General features: G+C 39.2%; 1 protein-coding gene across 3 annotated transcripts in view; it reads left to right on the top strand.

Annotated features, from left to right (window-relative positions):
• Positions 1-12,634, top strand: part of CLDN12 (claudin 12) — a 117,507-nt gene that overhangs the window by 32,200 nt on the left and 72,673 nt on the right. The window contains exon 6 of one of the 3 annotated variants that reach the window (XR_010406543.1): positions 6,398-6,944. The exons of 1 other annotated variant lie outside the window; for it this stretch is intronic. Coding sequence is in view for 1 of the 2 variants with exons in the window: in XM_054505310.2 (XP_054361285.1) it covers positions 6,398-6,538 (141 nt within the window). In the remaining variant the exon portion in view is untranslated. Of the gene's footprint in view, positions 1-6,397; positions 6,945-12,634 lie in introns of those variants that run through there. One more of the 3 variants, XM_054505310.2, reaches the window with a different exon arrangement.

The raw sequence follows: 12,634 nt of genomic DNA, 5'->3' as shown, positions 1-12,634 counted from the left end.
CCCTGAGCCAAACTACGTTTCCCCAACTTTATGACCGCAGCTCTTATCAGCCAGTCCCTCTCCAGTTCTCTTCAGATTGTGGTCTCTCAGGCCCCACTTTGCCCCTTTAGTTCCAGGACTGGTAAGAGCTTCCCTTTGGTGGTCGGTCATCCCTGGGTGCTCCACCATCCTTTGTTCTTGTCATTCCTGCCCATGCCTCACTATTCAGTCCTCTGCTTGACTTCTCTTCATTTAACTCTCCTGCTGGTGTCTTGACTGACACAGAAAGAAGGAATACAGAAAGTCAAGAAAGATAATATGGAGGTTCCTATACCTTTGAATGTTCTACAGATACACTTTGGTAAATCGGAGCAAAGTTATTATCCCAGCTAAAAACATGTTTCTCTTGCCACCAGCAGGTGGCATTAGCAATCATATCAGTCATGTAGGGCTGTGCATTGTTCTTTTTTTTTAGTCTGTTGGCTATTGTGATATTGTGATTTATAAAAAGAAATATATATTTGGTCTTCATCCATATTTTTGGCTCAGAGCTCCCTAAAACCCTTGGAATTTCCTGAGTGAGAAGAGCAATAAAATTGTCTTTTGTTATGTTCATGAGGCGACTTTTAGAAAGCACCTAGGGATGGGGGCTGGTAGCCAGAACCAACCCTGTGATTTGAGGGTTGGAACTTGTACTTCTATTTCCCCCCTCCCCCACCTCTAGGGAAGGGAAATGGGCTGGAGGTTTGAATCAGTTGCCAATGGCCAAAGTTTAATCAGTCATGCCTCGTCATGAAGCCTTTGTAAAAACTAAAAAGGACTGGGTTCAAAGAACTCCCAGGTTGGTGAACCTATGGAGATTTGGGGAGAGAGGCATGCCTGGGGAGGGCATGGAAGCTCTGTGTTCTTTCTCCATACCATGTGCTGTGCATCTCTTCATTCTGGCTGTTCCTGACTTAATCCCAAGTGGTCTAGTAAGTAAAGTGTTTCTCTGAGATCTGTGAGCTACTCTAGCAAATTAATCAAACTCAAGAGGGAGGTCATGGGAACCCCTAATTTATAGCTGGTTGGTCAGAGGCACAGGTGATAGCCTGGGTTTGTGATAGGTATCTGAAGTTTGTGGGGACAGTCTTGTAGGACTGAACCCTTAACCTGTGGAATCTGATGTTACCTCTGGGTAAATAGTGTCAGAATTGAGTTGAACTGTAGAAACATAGCTGATGTCCAGAGTATTGTTTGCTGGTGTTGGGGGGACTACCCTTCTCCCACTGCCTACACATTGAAACTGGTGACCAAAACCTAAAAGAGCTATTTTTCTCTATTTTTAAAATGTTATACAAACATTAATTCTATCTACTGAGAAAAGCAAAAGCTGTGAAAGAGTTGAAAAACTATTTTAATAGGCACACATTTACTTTTGATAAAGGCAAGAGTAAAGATGATTTGGAAAAAATGCAAAGGAGAAAGAAAAGAACAAATTTTGCATGTGCACAAGGAATGAAATTCTTATGTACTGACAAATAGACAGTAATCCACAAAAGACTAATCCAAGAGACTGAGGCAATGAAAAAAATGTGTGTGTGTGTGTGTGTGTGTGACTAAAGGATCATAATTAACACAATTAATGCCTGTTAGCATTAGGAAAGGGCTAGGAATTTGTTCCAAAACTTAAAATGAGGAATGACTTTGAGGCTTCTCTCTTGGGTGCCTGGATGGATATTAATGCTATGAATCAAATTCAGAAAACAGGAGGAAGAACAAATTTGATAGAAAATGTCAGGGAACAAGAATTCCTGTCCCCTTCAAGGGTCGTTCTAGCTGGACTAGGAATCAAATTGACATGAGAAAGATTAACAGGAGAAAATCGAATGTAATAGTGTATGCCCAAGGAATCCATGCAGACATGGAAGTTCCAAAGATAGTCAGGCAAAATGAGGAATATATGTCATCCTACCCCAAGTGGATAGGTGTCTGGGACTTCAGAGGAAAGGAATGCACTTCACAGAGTGATAAAAAGAGCAGATGTTTGGTAATTAGACGTTTGCTCTGCCATACAAATGGGTGACTCAGATAAAATTTATCCCTGCTATTAATCCTTATTCTGGGAGAGACTCCCCAATTTAGATTCTTCTATGTAGTTAAGGGAGAGGCAAAAGTTTCTCTTGAGCCTGTAGGGTCTTGATTGCTGATTGCCTTCAGTTCAGAATAATCTTCATGCCCAAGTGGCCCATCCTCGGGTGGCCTGTCCTTGGCCCTACTGGAAGATGCCTCTGACTTTGGGCACACTGAGTTTAAGGTGTCTGAAGGACATTCAGGTAGAGATTTCTAGATGGAACTTGCAAGTGTAAGACCAGAACTAAGGTGATAAATGATTTTGGGATATAGCTTTAATTTTTAAAAGTATTTATTGAGCACCTACTATATGCTAGGCACTATTGTTAAGGTTGGATTATATCAGTAAACAAAGGAGAAAAAAACCCCTACTCTGTGGAGCTTATATTCTGGTGGACAGGAGAAAGGAAAATAGCAATAACATAATAAGTAAATTATACAGTGTTTTAGGTAATATGATACCTGGGAACAATAGAGCATAGTAAGGGGATTGGGATTGCTGATATGAACAGATGTGGGTTCCAAATATTCTGAGGTGGTTCAGATTAAGCCTCATTGAGAAGATGCCATTTAAGCAAAGACTTGGAGGACCTGAGGAAGTTAGCCAATGGGCTATCTGAAGGAAGTGTGTTCCAGACACCATAAAGGTTCTGAGATGACAGCATGTCTGATGTATTTGAGAAACAACAAAGATGCCAGCATGGCTGTAGCCTAATCACACAAGAGGACAGTAATAGTAGATGATGCCAGAGAGGCAAGGTGGAGAAGTGTCAGATCACATAGGCATCAGCTTTTTGTAAAAAGCTGGGGTATTACTCTGAGTCAGATGGAAGGTTCTGAATAGAGGTGTTCCCTAGCTTGACTGACTTCCTTCCTTCCTATTTATTTTTATTTATTTATTTACTTATTTATTTATTCTTTTTATTAAGTTTTGAATTTTAATTCCAGTATAGTTAACATACAATGTTATATTAGTTTCAGGTGTACAATATAGTGATTCAACAATTTTACACATTGCTCATTGCTCATCGCGATAAGTGTACTTTTAATCCCCTTCACCTATTTCACCCATCCCCCACCCACTTCCCCTGGGAACACTCAGTTTGTTCTCTATAATTAAGAGTCTGTTTCTTGGTTTGTCTCTCTCTTTTTTCCCCTTTGTTCATTTGTTTTGTTTCTTAAATTCCACATATAAGTGAAATCATATGGTATTTGTCTTTCTCTGACTGACCTATTTCACTTACCGTTACACTCTCTAGCTCCATCCGTTTCATTGCAAACGGAAAGATTTCATTCTAAGGCTGAATTTTATATATATATATATATATATATATATATATATATATATACCACATCTTCTTTATCTATTCATTAGTTGATGGACAATTGAGCTGCTTCCATAATTTGGCTATTGTAAATGGTGCTGCAATAAACATAGGGGTGCATGTATCACTCTGAATTAGTGTTTTTGTATTTTGGGGGTAAATACTTAGTAATGAGATTATTGGATCATAGGGTAGTACTCTTTAACTTTTTGCGGAAACTCCATACTGTTTTCCACAGTGGCTGCACCAGTTTGCATTCCCATCAACAGTGCCAAAGGGTTCCTTTTTCTCCACATCCTCACCAACATTTGTTGTTTCTTGTGTTTTTGATTTTAGCCATTCTGACAGGTGTGAGGTGATATCTCATTGTAGTTTTGATTTGCATTTTACTGATGATGAGTGATGTTGAGCATCTTTTCATGTGTCTGTTAACCATCTGTATACCTTCCTTAGAGAAATGTCCATGTCTTCTGCCCATTTTAACTGGATTGTTTGTGTTTTGGGTGTTGAGTTTTATAAGTTCTTGATATATTTTGGATACTAACTTTTTATCAGATATGTCATTTGCAAATATCTTCTCCCATTCTATAGGTTGTTTTTAGTTTTGTTGGTTGTTGCCTTTGCTGTGCAGCAGGTTTTTATTTTGATGTAGTCCCAACAGTTCATTTTTGCTTGTTTTTCTCTTGCCTCAGGAGACCTATCTAGAAAAATGTCACTATGGCCAGTGTCAGAGCAATTACTGCCTGTGCTCTCTTCTAGGATTTTTATGGTTTCAGGTCTCACATTTAGGTCTTTAATCCATTTTGAGCTTATTTTTGTGTATGGTATAAGAAAGTGGTCCGTTTCATTCTTTTGCATGTAACTGTTCAGTTTTCTCAGCACCATTTGTTGAAGAGACTGTCTTTTTCCCATTGCATATTCTTGCCTCTTTTGTCAAAGATTAATTGACCATATAATCATGGATTTGTTTCTAGGCTTTCTAGTCTACTCCATTGATCTATATGTCTATTTTTGTGCCAGTATCATACTGTTCTGATTACTATAGCTTTGTAGTATAACTTGAAATCTGGAATTGTGATACCTCCAGCTTTGTTTTTCTTTTTCAAAATTGTTTTGGCTATTCTGGGTCTTTTGTGGTTCCGTACAAATTTAGGATTATTTGTTCTAGTTCTGTGGAAAAATGCTGTTGGTATTTTGATAGGGATTGCATTAAATCTGTAGATTGCTCTGGGTATCATGGGCATTTTAACAGTATTTGTTCTTCCAAACCATAAGCATGGGATATCTTTCCATTTGTTTGTGTCACCTTCACTTTCTTTCATCAGTGTTTTATAGTTTTCAGAGTACAGGTCTTTCACCTCTCTGGTTAAGTTTATTTCTAGGTATTTTATTCTTTTTTGGAACAACTATAAATGGGATTGCTTTCTTAATTTCTGTTGTTTTATTATTAGTGTATAGAAATGCAATGGATTTCTATACATTGATTTTGTATCCTGCAACTTTACTGAATTTATTTATCAGGTCTAGTAGTTTTGGTGGCGTCTTTAGGGCTTTCTATATAGAGTATAATGTCATCTGCAAATAGTGAAAGTTTTATTCCTTGCTTACCAAATTGTATGCCTTTTATTCCTTTTTGTTGCCTGATTGCTGTGGCTAGGACTTCAGTACTATGTTGAATAAAAGTGGTAAGAGTGGACATTCTTGTCTTGTTCCTGATCTTAGAGGGAAAGCTCTCAGTTTTTCACATTGAGTATGATGTTCGCTGTGGGTTTTTCATATATGGCCTTTATCATGTTGAAGTATGTTCCCTCTAAACCTATCTTGTTGAGGGTTTTTTCATAAATGGATGTTGTACTTTGTCAAGTGTTTTTTCTGCATCTATTGAAATGATCATATGGTTTTTATTCTTTTTCTTGTTGATATGATGTATTACATTGATTGATTTGTGAATACTGAACCACCTTTTTGCATCCTGGGAATCAATTCCACTTGATCATGGTGCATGATTTTTTAAAATATATTGTTGGATTTGGTTTGCTAATATTTTGTTGACGATTTTTACATCTGTGTTCATCAGAGATATTTGCCTGTAGTTCTTTTTTCTTGTGTCTTTGTCTGGTTTTGGTATCTGCATGCCTTATAGGATGAATTTGGAAGTCTTCCTTCCTTTTATATTTTTTGAAATAGTTGAGAAGAACAAGTATTAACTCTTCTTTAAATGTTTGGTGGAATTCACCTGTGAAGCCATCTGGCCCTGGACTTTTGTTTGTTGGGAGTTTTTTGATTACTGATTCAATTTCATTGCTGATAGGTCTGTTCATATTTTCTATTTCTTCCTGATTCAATTTTGGGAGGTTATATGTTTCTAGGTATTTATCCATTTCTTCTAGGTTGTCTAATTTGTTGGCATATAATTTTTCATAATATTCTCTTGTAATCCCTCATATTTCTGGGGTGTCAGTTGTTATTTCTCCTCTTTCATTTCTGAATTTGTTTGAGTTTTCTTTCTTTTTTTTTTTATGAGTCTGGCTAAAGATATCAATTTTATTGATTTTTTCAAAGAACCAGCTCCTGGTTTCATTGACCTGTTCTTTTCTTTCTTTCCTTTTTTTTTTGGTTTCTATTTCATTTATTCTGTTCTAATCTTTATTATTTTCTTCCTTCTATTGGTTTGGGGCTTCATATGTTTTTCTTTTCCTAGCTCCTTTAGGTGTAAGGTTAGGTTGTTTATTTGAGATTTTTCTTATATCTTGTGGTGGGCCTGTATTGTTCTAAACCTCCCTCTTAGAACAGCTTTTGCTACATCCCAAAGATTTTGGACCATTGTGTTTTCATTTCCATTTGTCTCCTTGTATTTTTTAATTTCCTCTTTGATTTCTTGGTTGACCCATTCATTGTTTAGTAGCATGTTATTTAACATCCATGTATTTATGCTCTTTTCAGATTTTTCTTGTGGTTGATTTCTTTTTTTTTTTTTTAAGAGACACAGCGAAAGAGGGAACACAAGCAGGGGAAGTGGGAGAGAGAGAAGCAGGCTTCCTGCTGAGCGGAGCCCAATGTGGGGCTGGATCGCAGGAACCTGGGATCATGAACTGAGCCGAAGGCAGACGCTTAACAACTGAGCCACCCAGGCACCCCTTGTGGCTGACTTCTAGTTTCATAGCATTTTCATCAGAAAACATGCATGGCATGACTTTGATCTTTTTTAGTTTGTTAAGACTTGCTTTATGGCCTGATATATGATGTATTCTGGAGAATGTTCCATGTGCACTTGAAAAGAATGTGTTTTCTGCTGACCTAGAATGTTCTTTTTTTTTTTTTTTAAAGATTTTATTTATTTATTTGACAGAGAGAGAGACAGCGAGAGCAGGAACACAAGTAGGGGGAATGGGAGAGGGAGAAGCAGGCCTCCCGCCGAGCAGGGAGCCCGATGCGGGACTCGATCCCAGGACCCCGGGATCATGACCCGAGCCGAAGGCAGGCACTCAATGACTGAGCCACCCAGGCGCCCGACCTAGGATGTTCTAAGGGCACCTGGGCAGCTCCATTGGTTAAGCCTCTGCCTTTGCCTCAGATCATGATCTCAGGGTCCTGGGATCGAGCCCTGAATTGGGCTCCCTGCTCAGCAGGGTATCTGTTTCTCCCTTTCTTTCTGCCCCTCCCCCACCCCGCTCATGCCTCCCCCCCTGCCGTTCAAGTAAATACATAAAATCTTAAAAAAAAAAAAAAAGGATGGGATGTTCTGAATATATCTGTTAAATCAAGCTTGTCCAATGTGTCATTCAAAGCCACTCTTCCCTTGTTGATTTTCTGTTTGGATAATCTGTCCATTGATGTAAGTGGGGTGTTAAAGTCCCTTACTATTATTATATTACTATTGATTACTTCCTTTATATTTGTTATTAACTGCTTTAAGTATTTGGGTGCTCCCACTTTGAGTGCATAAATACTTACAATTGAATCATTATATAAAAAACTAATGATGTTCTATACGTTGGCTAATTGAATTTAAATAAAAAATATTTACAGTTGTTATATTTTCTTGTTGGATTGTCCCCTTAATGATTATATAGTGTCCTTCTTTGTCTCTTGTTATAGTCTCTGTTTTAAACTCTGTTTTGCCTGATACAAGTTTTGCTACCCTGGGTTTCTTTTCACAGCCATTTGCATGATAAATGCTTCTCTATCTCTTCACTTTCAATCTACATGTGTCTTTAGGTCTGAAAGGAGTCTCTTATAGGTAGCATATGAGTGGGTCTTTTTTTTTTTTTAATCCCATTCTGTCAGCCTAAATCCTATGATTGGAGTGTTTGGCCCCCTTACATTGAAAGTAATTATTGATAGGTAGGTATTTATTGCCATTTCATTACTTGTTTTATGGTTGTTTTTGTAGTTTTTCTCGGTCCTTTCTTATCTTGCTCTCTTCTCTCATGATTAGTTGGCTTTCTTTAGTGATATACTTTGATTCCTTTCTCTTTATTTTTTGCATATCTATTACTGGTTTTGTGGTTACCATTTGGTTTGTATAGAACATCTTCTGTATATAACAGTCTATATTAGGTTGATGGTCGCTTAAGTTTGAACCCATTCTTTACTCCTGTCCTCCTCACGTTTTAGTTATATGATGTCATACTTTATATACTTTTATTTTGTGAGTCCCCTTGATTGGCTTTTTACAGATACACTCATTTTTACTGCTTTTGTGTATCCTACTTTTTATTACTCTTGCTTATGGTCTTTGCTTTCCACTTTAAGAGTAATGTAGGGCTGGTTTAGTGGCCGTGAATTCCTTTATTTTTTGTCTGGGAAACACTTTATCTCTTCAATTCTGAATGATAAACTTGCTAGATAGAGTTTTCTTGGCTGCAGAATTTTTCCTTTCAGCTCTTTGAATATGTCATGCCGTTTTCTTCTGGCCTGCAAGATTTCTGCTAAAAAATCAGCAGGTAGCCTTATGGGGTTTCCCTTGTATGTAACTGCTTTATTTTCTCTTGTTGCTTTTCAAATTATTTCTTTATCACTACTTTTTGTCATCTTAACTACTATGTGTCTTTTTTTCTTTTAAGATTTTATCCATTTACTTGAGAGACAGCAAGCTAGAGAGAGAGAGCGAGCATGAGCAGGGGGAGGGACAGAGGGAGAAGCAGACTCCCTGCTGAGCAGGGAGCCCAATGCGGGGCCTGATCCCAGGACCCTAAGATCATGACCTGAGCAAAAGGCAGACACCCAACCGACTGAATTACCCAGGTGCCCCCCCCCCTTTGTGTCTTGATGTGGACCTCCTTGGGTTGATTTTTGGGGGGGGAGCAAGATCATAAGTTTTGAACATGTAGAGATGAAATGTTTGTTTGACATTGTTTGAAGATGTTGAATAAGTATTTTGAAATATTTGACTGGAGACAGGAAAGGTCCAAGCTGGAGATATAAACTTAGGAGTCAGCAGCACATGGATGAAAAGGAGTAGAGGAGAGTTGTTGGAGCAATGCTATTGGAGAGATGTGGAAGGTGAGATCTAGTGCCCTTGGGGCAGGTTTGGTTTTGAATAGGAGCATGAATAATTCATCTATAGCAACAGGCAGAAAAGCAGAGAATGAGAGTGGAGGCACTAGGGTAAATGTGGAGGTGGAGTCTAGATTTCCTCTTGACTGGTTCTATTTTGTCTGAGATAATAAACAAAGTCATCAACTAAGGTTGGTTTGGGAGGGTGATGAATAAGGGACAACCATTATGTCAGGAGTGTGTGAGATTGCTGACTCCAAGTCAGCGAGAGTTGGGGCTACGTCTCTGGGCAAATTTCTCTCTGGGCAAGATGAAGCGATGAAACGTCATTTATAAAGCACCAAGATACTGAGGTCAGTGTAAGATTTTCAGGCATGATGGGTGGTAACATCACTTTCTCAACTCTGCCTGAGGTGGGATGTTGCAATTATCTGAACAGATTCGGGGACTCAGAGCTGGTGAGGTATACATTTGGGCAAGGGGAGGCTTATAGTTAAGGACAGCAAAGTGACGCTCTGAGGGAGGGAGTGTCCTGATCTCTTCTGCTGTTCTGCCCTGAAAATTACGGGTTTTCTGTAACAGGCAGCAATCACAATCTTCTGTTCTTAATTTGGGACAATATCAAAAAAGTTTCCCTTTATCTTTTATTTATTTGGATAAACAGATAATTTTTGTTCATTTTGTAGTATGTGTATATAAGTATACATACCTGTATGGAAATGCGTATATGGCTAGAAAGAGCAAGATAGCAAGCTTGATTTATGAACAAAGGAGCTTTATACATGGGATTTGTAGACTTACATATTTCCCTTCCTCATTGCAGATATTCAGATCAACTCTAGGAAAGAGCACAGGGACCTTGCTTAAGAACAATAATCACATCTGTTATCATCATTTTTCCTTCCTCTGAGGAATCTTAATATGTTGCTTTCAAGGAAGGAATGCTCAAGAGATATAAGAAAACATAAGTTAAACTGGCTTAAGCAAAAGGGGAATTACTGATTCAGATAATAGAACAAATTGACTCCAGGGTCTGTCTGATCTAGTTTCCAGATAGATCAGCAGGATTCTGTTTCTTCTCCTGAAATGACTCCATTCTCATGCTGGCTATTCCCTTATGAAGTAGAGTCCTTTGAGAAGCAGATGCCGACACAGAATTAGACATGGTGATGATTCAGGTCTCCATGAATCAATGTCAACTTGGGCCCTGTGTATAAAAGTCCTCAAAAATGTCAGGTATTCCTCTTTTTACACTTTACAGCCACTGGTAAATAATCGTAGTGAATGGGGAAGGACTGGAAGAATCATTATAGTATATTTTTGATGCAGTTGTTTGTGGAGTCCCTTCTAGAACCTGGACACTTCTTCAGTCAATGAGTTCTGGATTTGAAAATTGGCTCAAGTTTGGACGCTGAGGAAGGGATTGTGACTTTTTATTGGAGCTATGACCTCAGCCTCCTGCTCTTCCATTCCTGCCCTTTTCTGATTGTGGATGTTAAGCAGCACCCTTGATTAATGCCCCTCTATTCTACCCCAAGGAATGCCATGTTCTTTTAGCCGTCTCCTATGATTCAAGCCCCCATTTGCCAGCCCTCTGACTTTGGCTGTTGTTTTGATTATTGTGGCCTCCTGAATTCTTGTGTTTAAGTACCACCACTTGACCATTATTACTTTGGGAGCTCCATCATTCCCATTGGCTATAAGCAAGCCCAGTTCCATGACTGCTTCTACTATCAATCTTGGCCTGCATCACTAAACACTAGTGCCCTCTTAGCAGCATGTTTCTGATGGCCTTGATGTTTTCTCTGGACCCTCTCCTGGAACATAATCATCTGGTGGTTTTTCTAGCCTCACATAATGCATCTATTTCAGTAAGCCCAATTCTCTCAGCCTTTCCCTTCCTTCCTCTTCCTTCTGTGTAGGCAACTCAGGCATTGCCTTTCTCTTCCTTCCTCTTCCTTCTGTGTAGGCAACTCAGGCATTACCACTTTCCCCAGGTTGGCCCTCACTTTCTTCAGACTTCTAAAAGTCAGCCTAACAATGAATTTGCCCCATGCCCTGGGGTCTTGCTAGGGTATTAAATCCCATGTCCCATGAAAGTACCACCAAGTCGATGAAATCTCACTTATCCAGTTTAACATTCTAGTGCCTGGATAAGCATCTTCAAAATTCAGTATCAGTGATACTCATTGACTCCTTCCAATACAAGCTAGTTATACGATGGAATATAGTTTTTTTCCTCTCTTATCAGCCACAGTGTGTCCTCATCTGGATTCTACTGAGTTTAACTCTAGTTATTGGCCTATCAGCCAGGAGAAGGGGTAGTAGGGACTCCCAGCATATGGGTAGTCCACCTCCACAAGCTCTGAGCTTTCAAGGGGACCTGTAGAGTCAACATCACATCCTCAGGAGGATCCATCCATATACCAAGGCCATCAGGTATATGGTGGTAAAAAGAGAACTGCATCACTAAGAAGTTCAGTAGCTCTCCTCCATAAACCAAAACTGATAGTAGAGATAGTCACAGAACTGGGCTCATTAATATCCATGGAATTAATGAGGCTTCCAAAGTAATAGAGACCAGGTGGTGGTACTTAAACACAGAAGCCATGTTTCAGTCAAGCTTTCCCAGCCAGAACTCTGGCCTTAGCATGAGACCTGCCTGGCTCGACACATAAATGTCTCTGGAACTCTGTCACTATCAGGTCCTCATTCTCTGCTTAGCTGTGTCCATTCCCACTACAGGAGATAAAGGCTACCAAAGAGATCCTCTGGCTTTCACACTTAGTCTTTAACTGCTAGTCAGTAGCCCTTGGTTTCTCATTACCCCTCTGTAGGGCATCAATACAACTCTATAACCAACCCATTCTGCTGTCCTTGTAGGCACCACTCCCCTTTATCTTTCAAATGATTGAATCATTACACCTGCCAGGACATTCCTCTCCACCATATCATTTTCCTAGATGGAAAATATTTTACCACTAGTGAATTTTTTTTAGCAATTCAGCTGTCATCTCTCTCCAGGGACTATTCATACTCCACATACTGTTCAAGATGGCATCATTTTTACCCATTGAATAGTAACTGAACCAGTTTCAAAGCTTTACCTTACAATTTGTTTCCTCCAAAACTTCTAGTGGTGTTTGTATTAATTTGTATCCTTCATGGATCAGCTGCCAAGATGCTACTAGAAGTGCAAGAGGTTTATTGGGGAAACAGTTGGGAAAGATAACAGAAAGGGAGCTAGTGAAGGTGAAGGTGAAGAGAATCTTCAAACAGTGATACAGGGATGACACCTGTAGGATGAGGTGAAGGAATGGAGATTTGTTTGGAAGGATTTCAGAGTACAGCCTAGTTCTAAGAAAATTTCAACCAGATTGATGTGGAGTCCTCAAGCCAAAATCTTCCATTAGAGGCATTCTGGATTAATGTTCTTACCATGTTTAGTCTTGGCTGAGAGAAGCCTGTAGGAAGCATGGCTTTGGCATGAATATGGTGGAACATCTGAGGGACAACAGCCAAGGCCATTAGTCACTTATGCTCTAAACTGGGCATTTTCACAGCCACACACTACAGGGTTTCAAGCATGGCTTTTAGCAGCTACAGGGATTAAATCCTTTCAAGTTTGAATCCAGAGAAAGATAAACATCTTTGTCCTAGCATTTCTAGCAGAAGCCCTGAGATTAACTTGGATTGGACCAGCGTGGGTCATGTGCCCA

The sequence above is a fragment of the Mirounga angustirostris genome, unplaced genomic scaffold, assembly GCF_029215605.1.
Source record: "Mirounga angustirostris isolate CCGP_5_RB_7025 unplaced genomic scaffold, mMirAng1.0.hap1 SCAF_12, whole genome shotgun sequence".
Classification (NCBI taxonomy): Eukaryota; Metazoa; Chordata; class Mammalia; order Carnivora; family Phocidae; genus Mirounga; species Mirounga angustirostris.
This window is presented reverse-complemented; position numbering and strand designations above follow the sequence as displayed.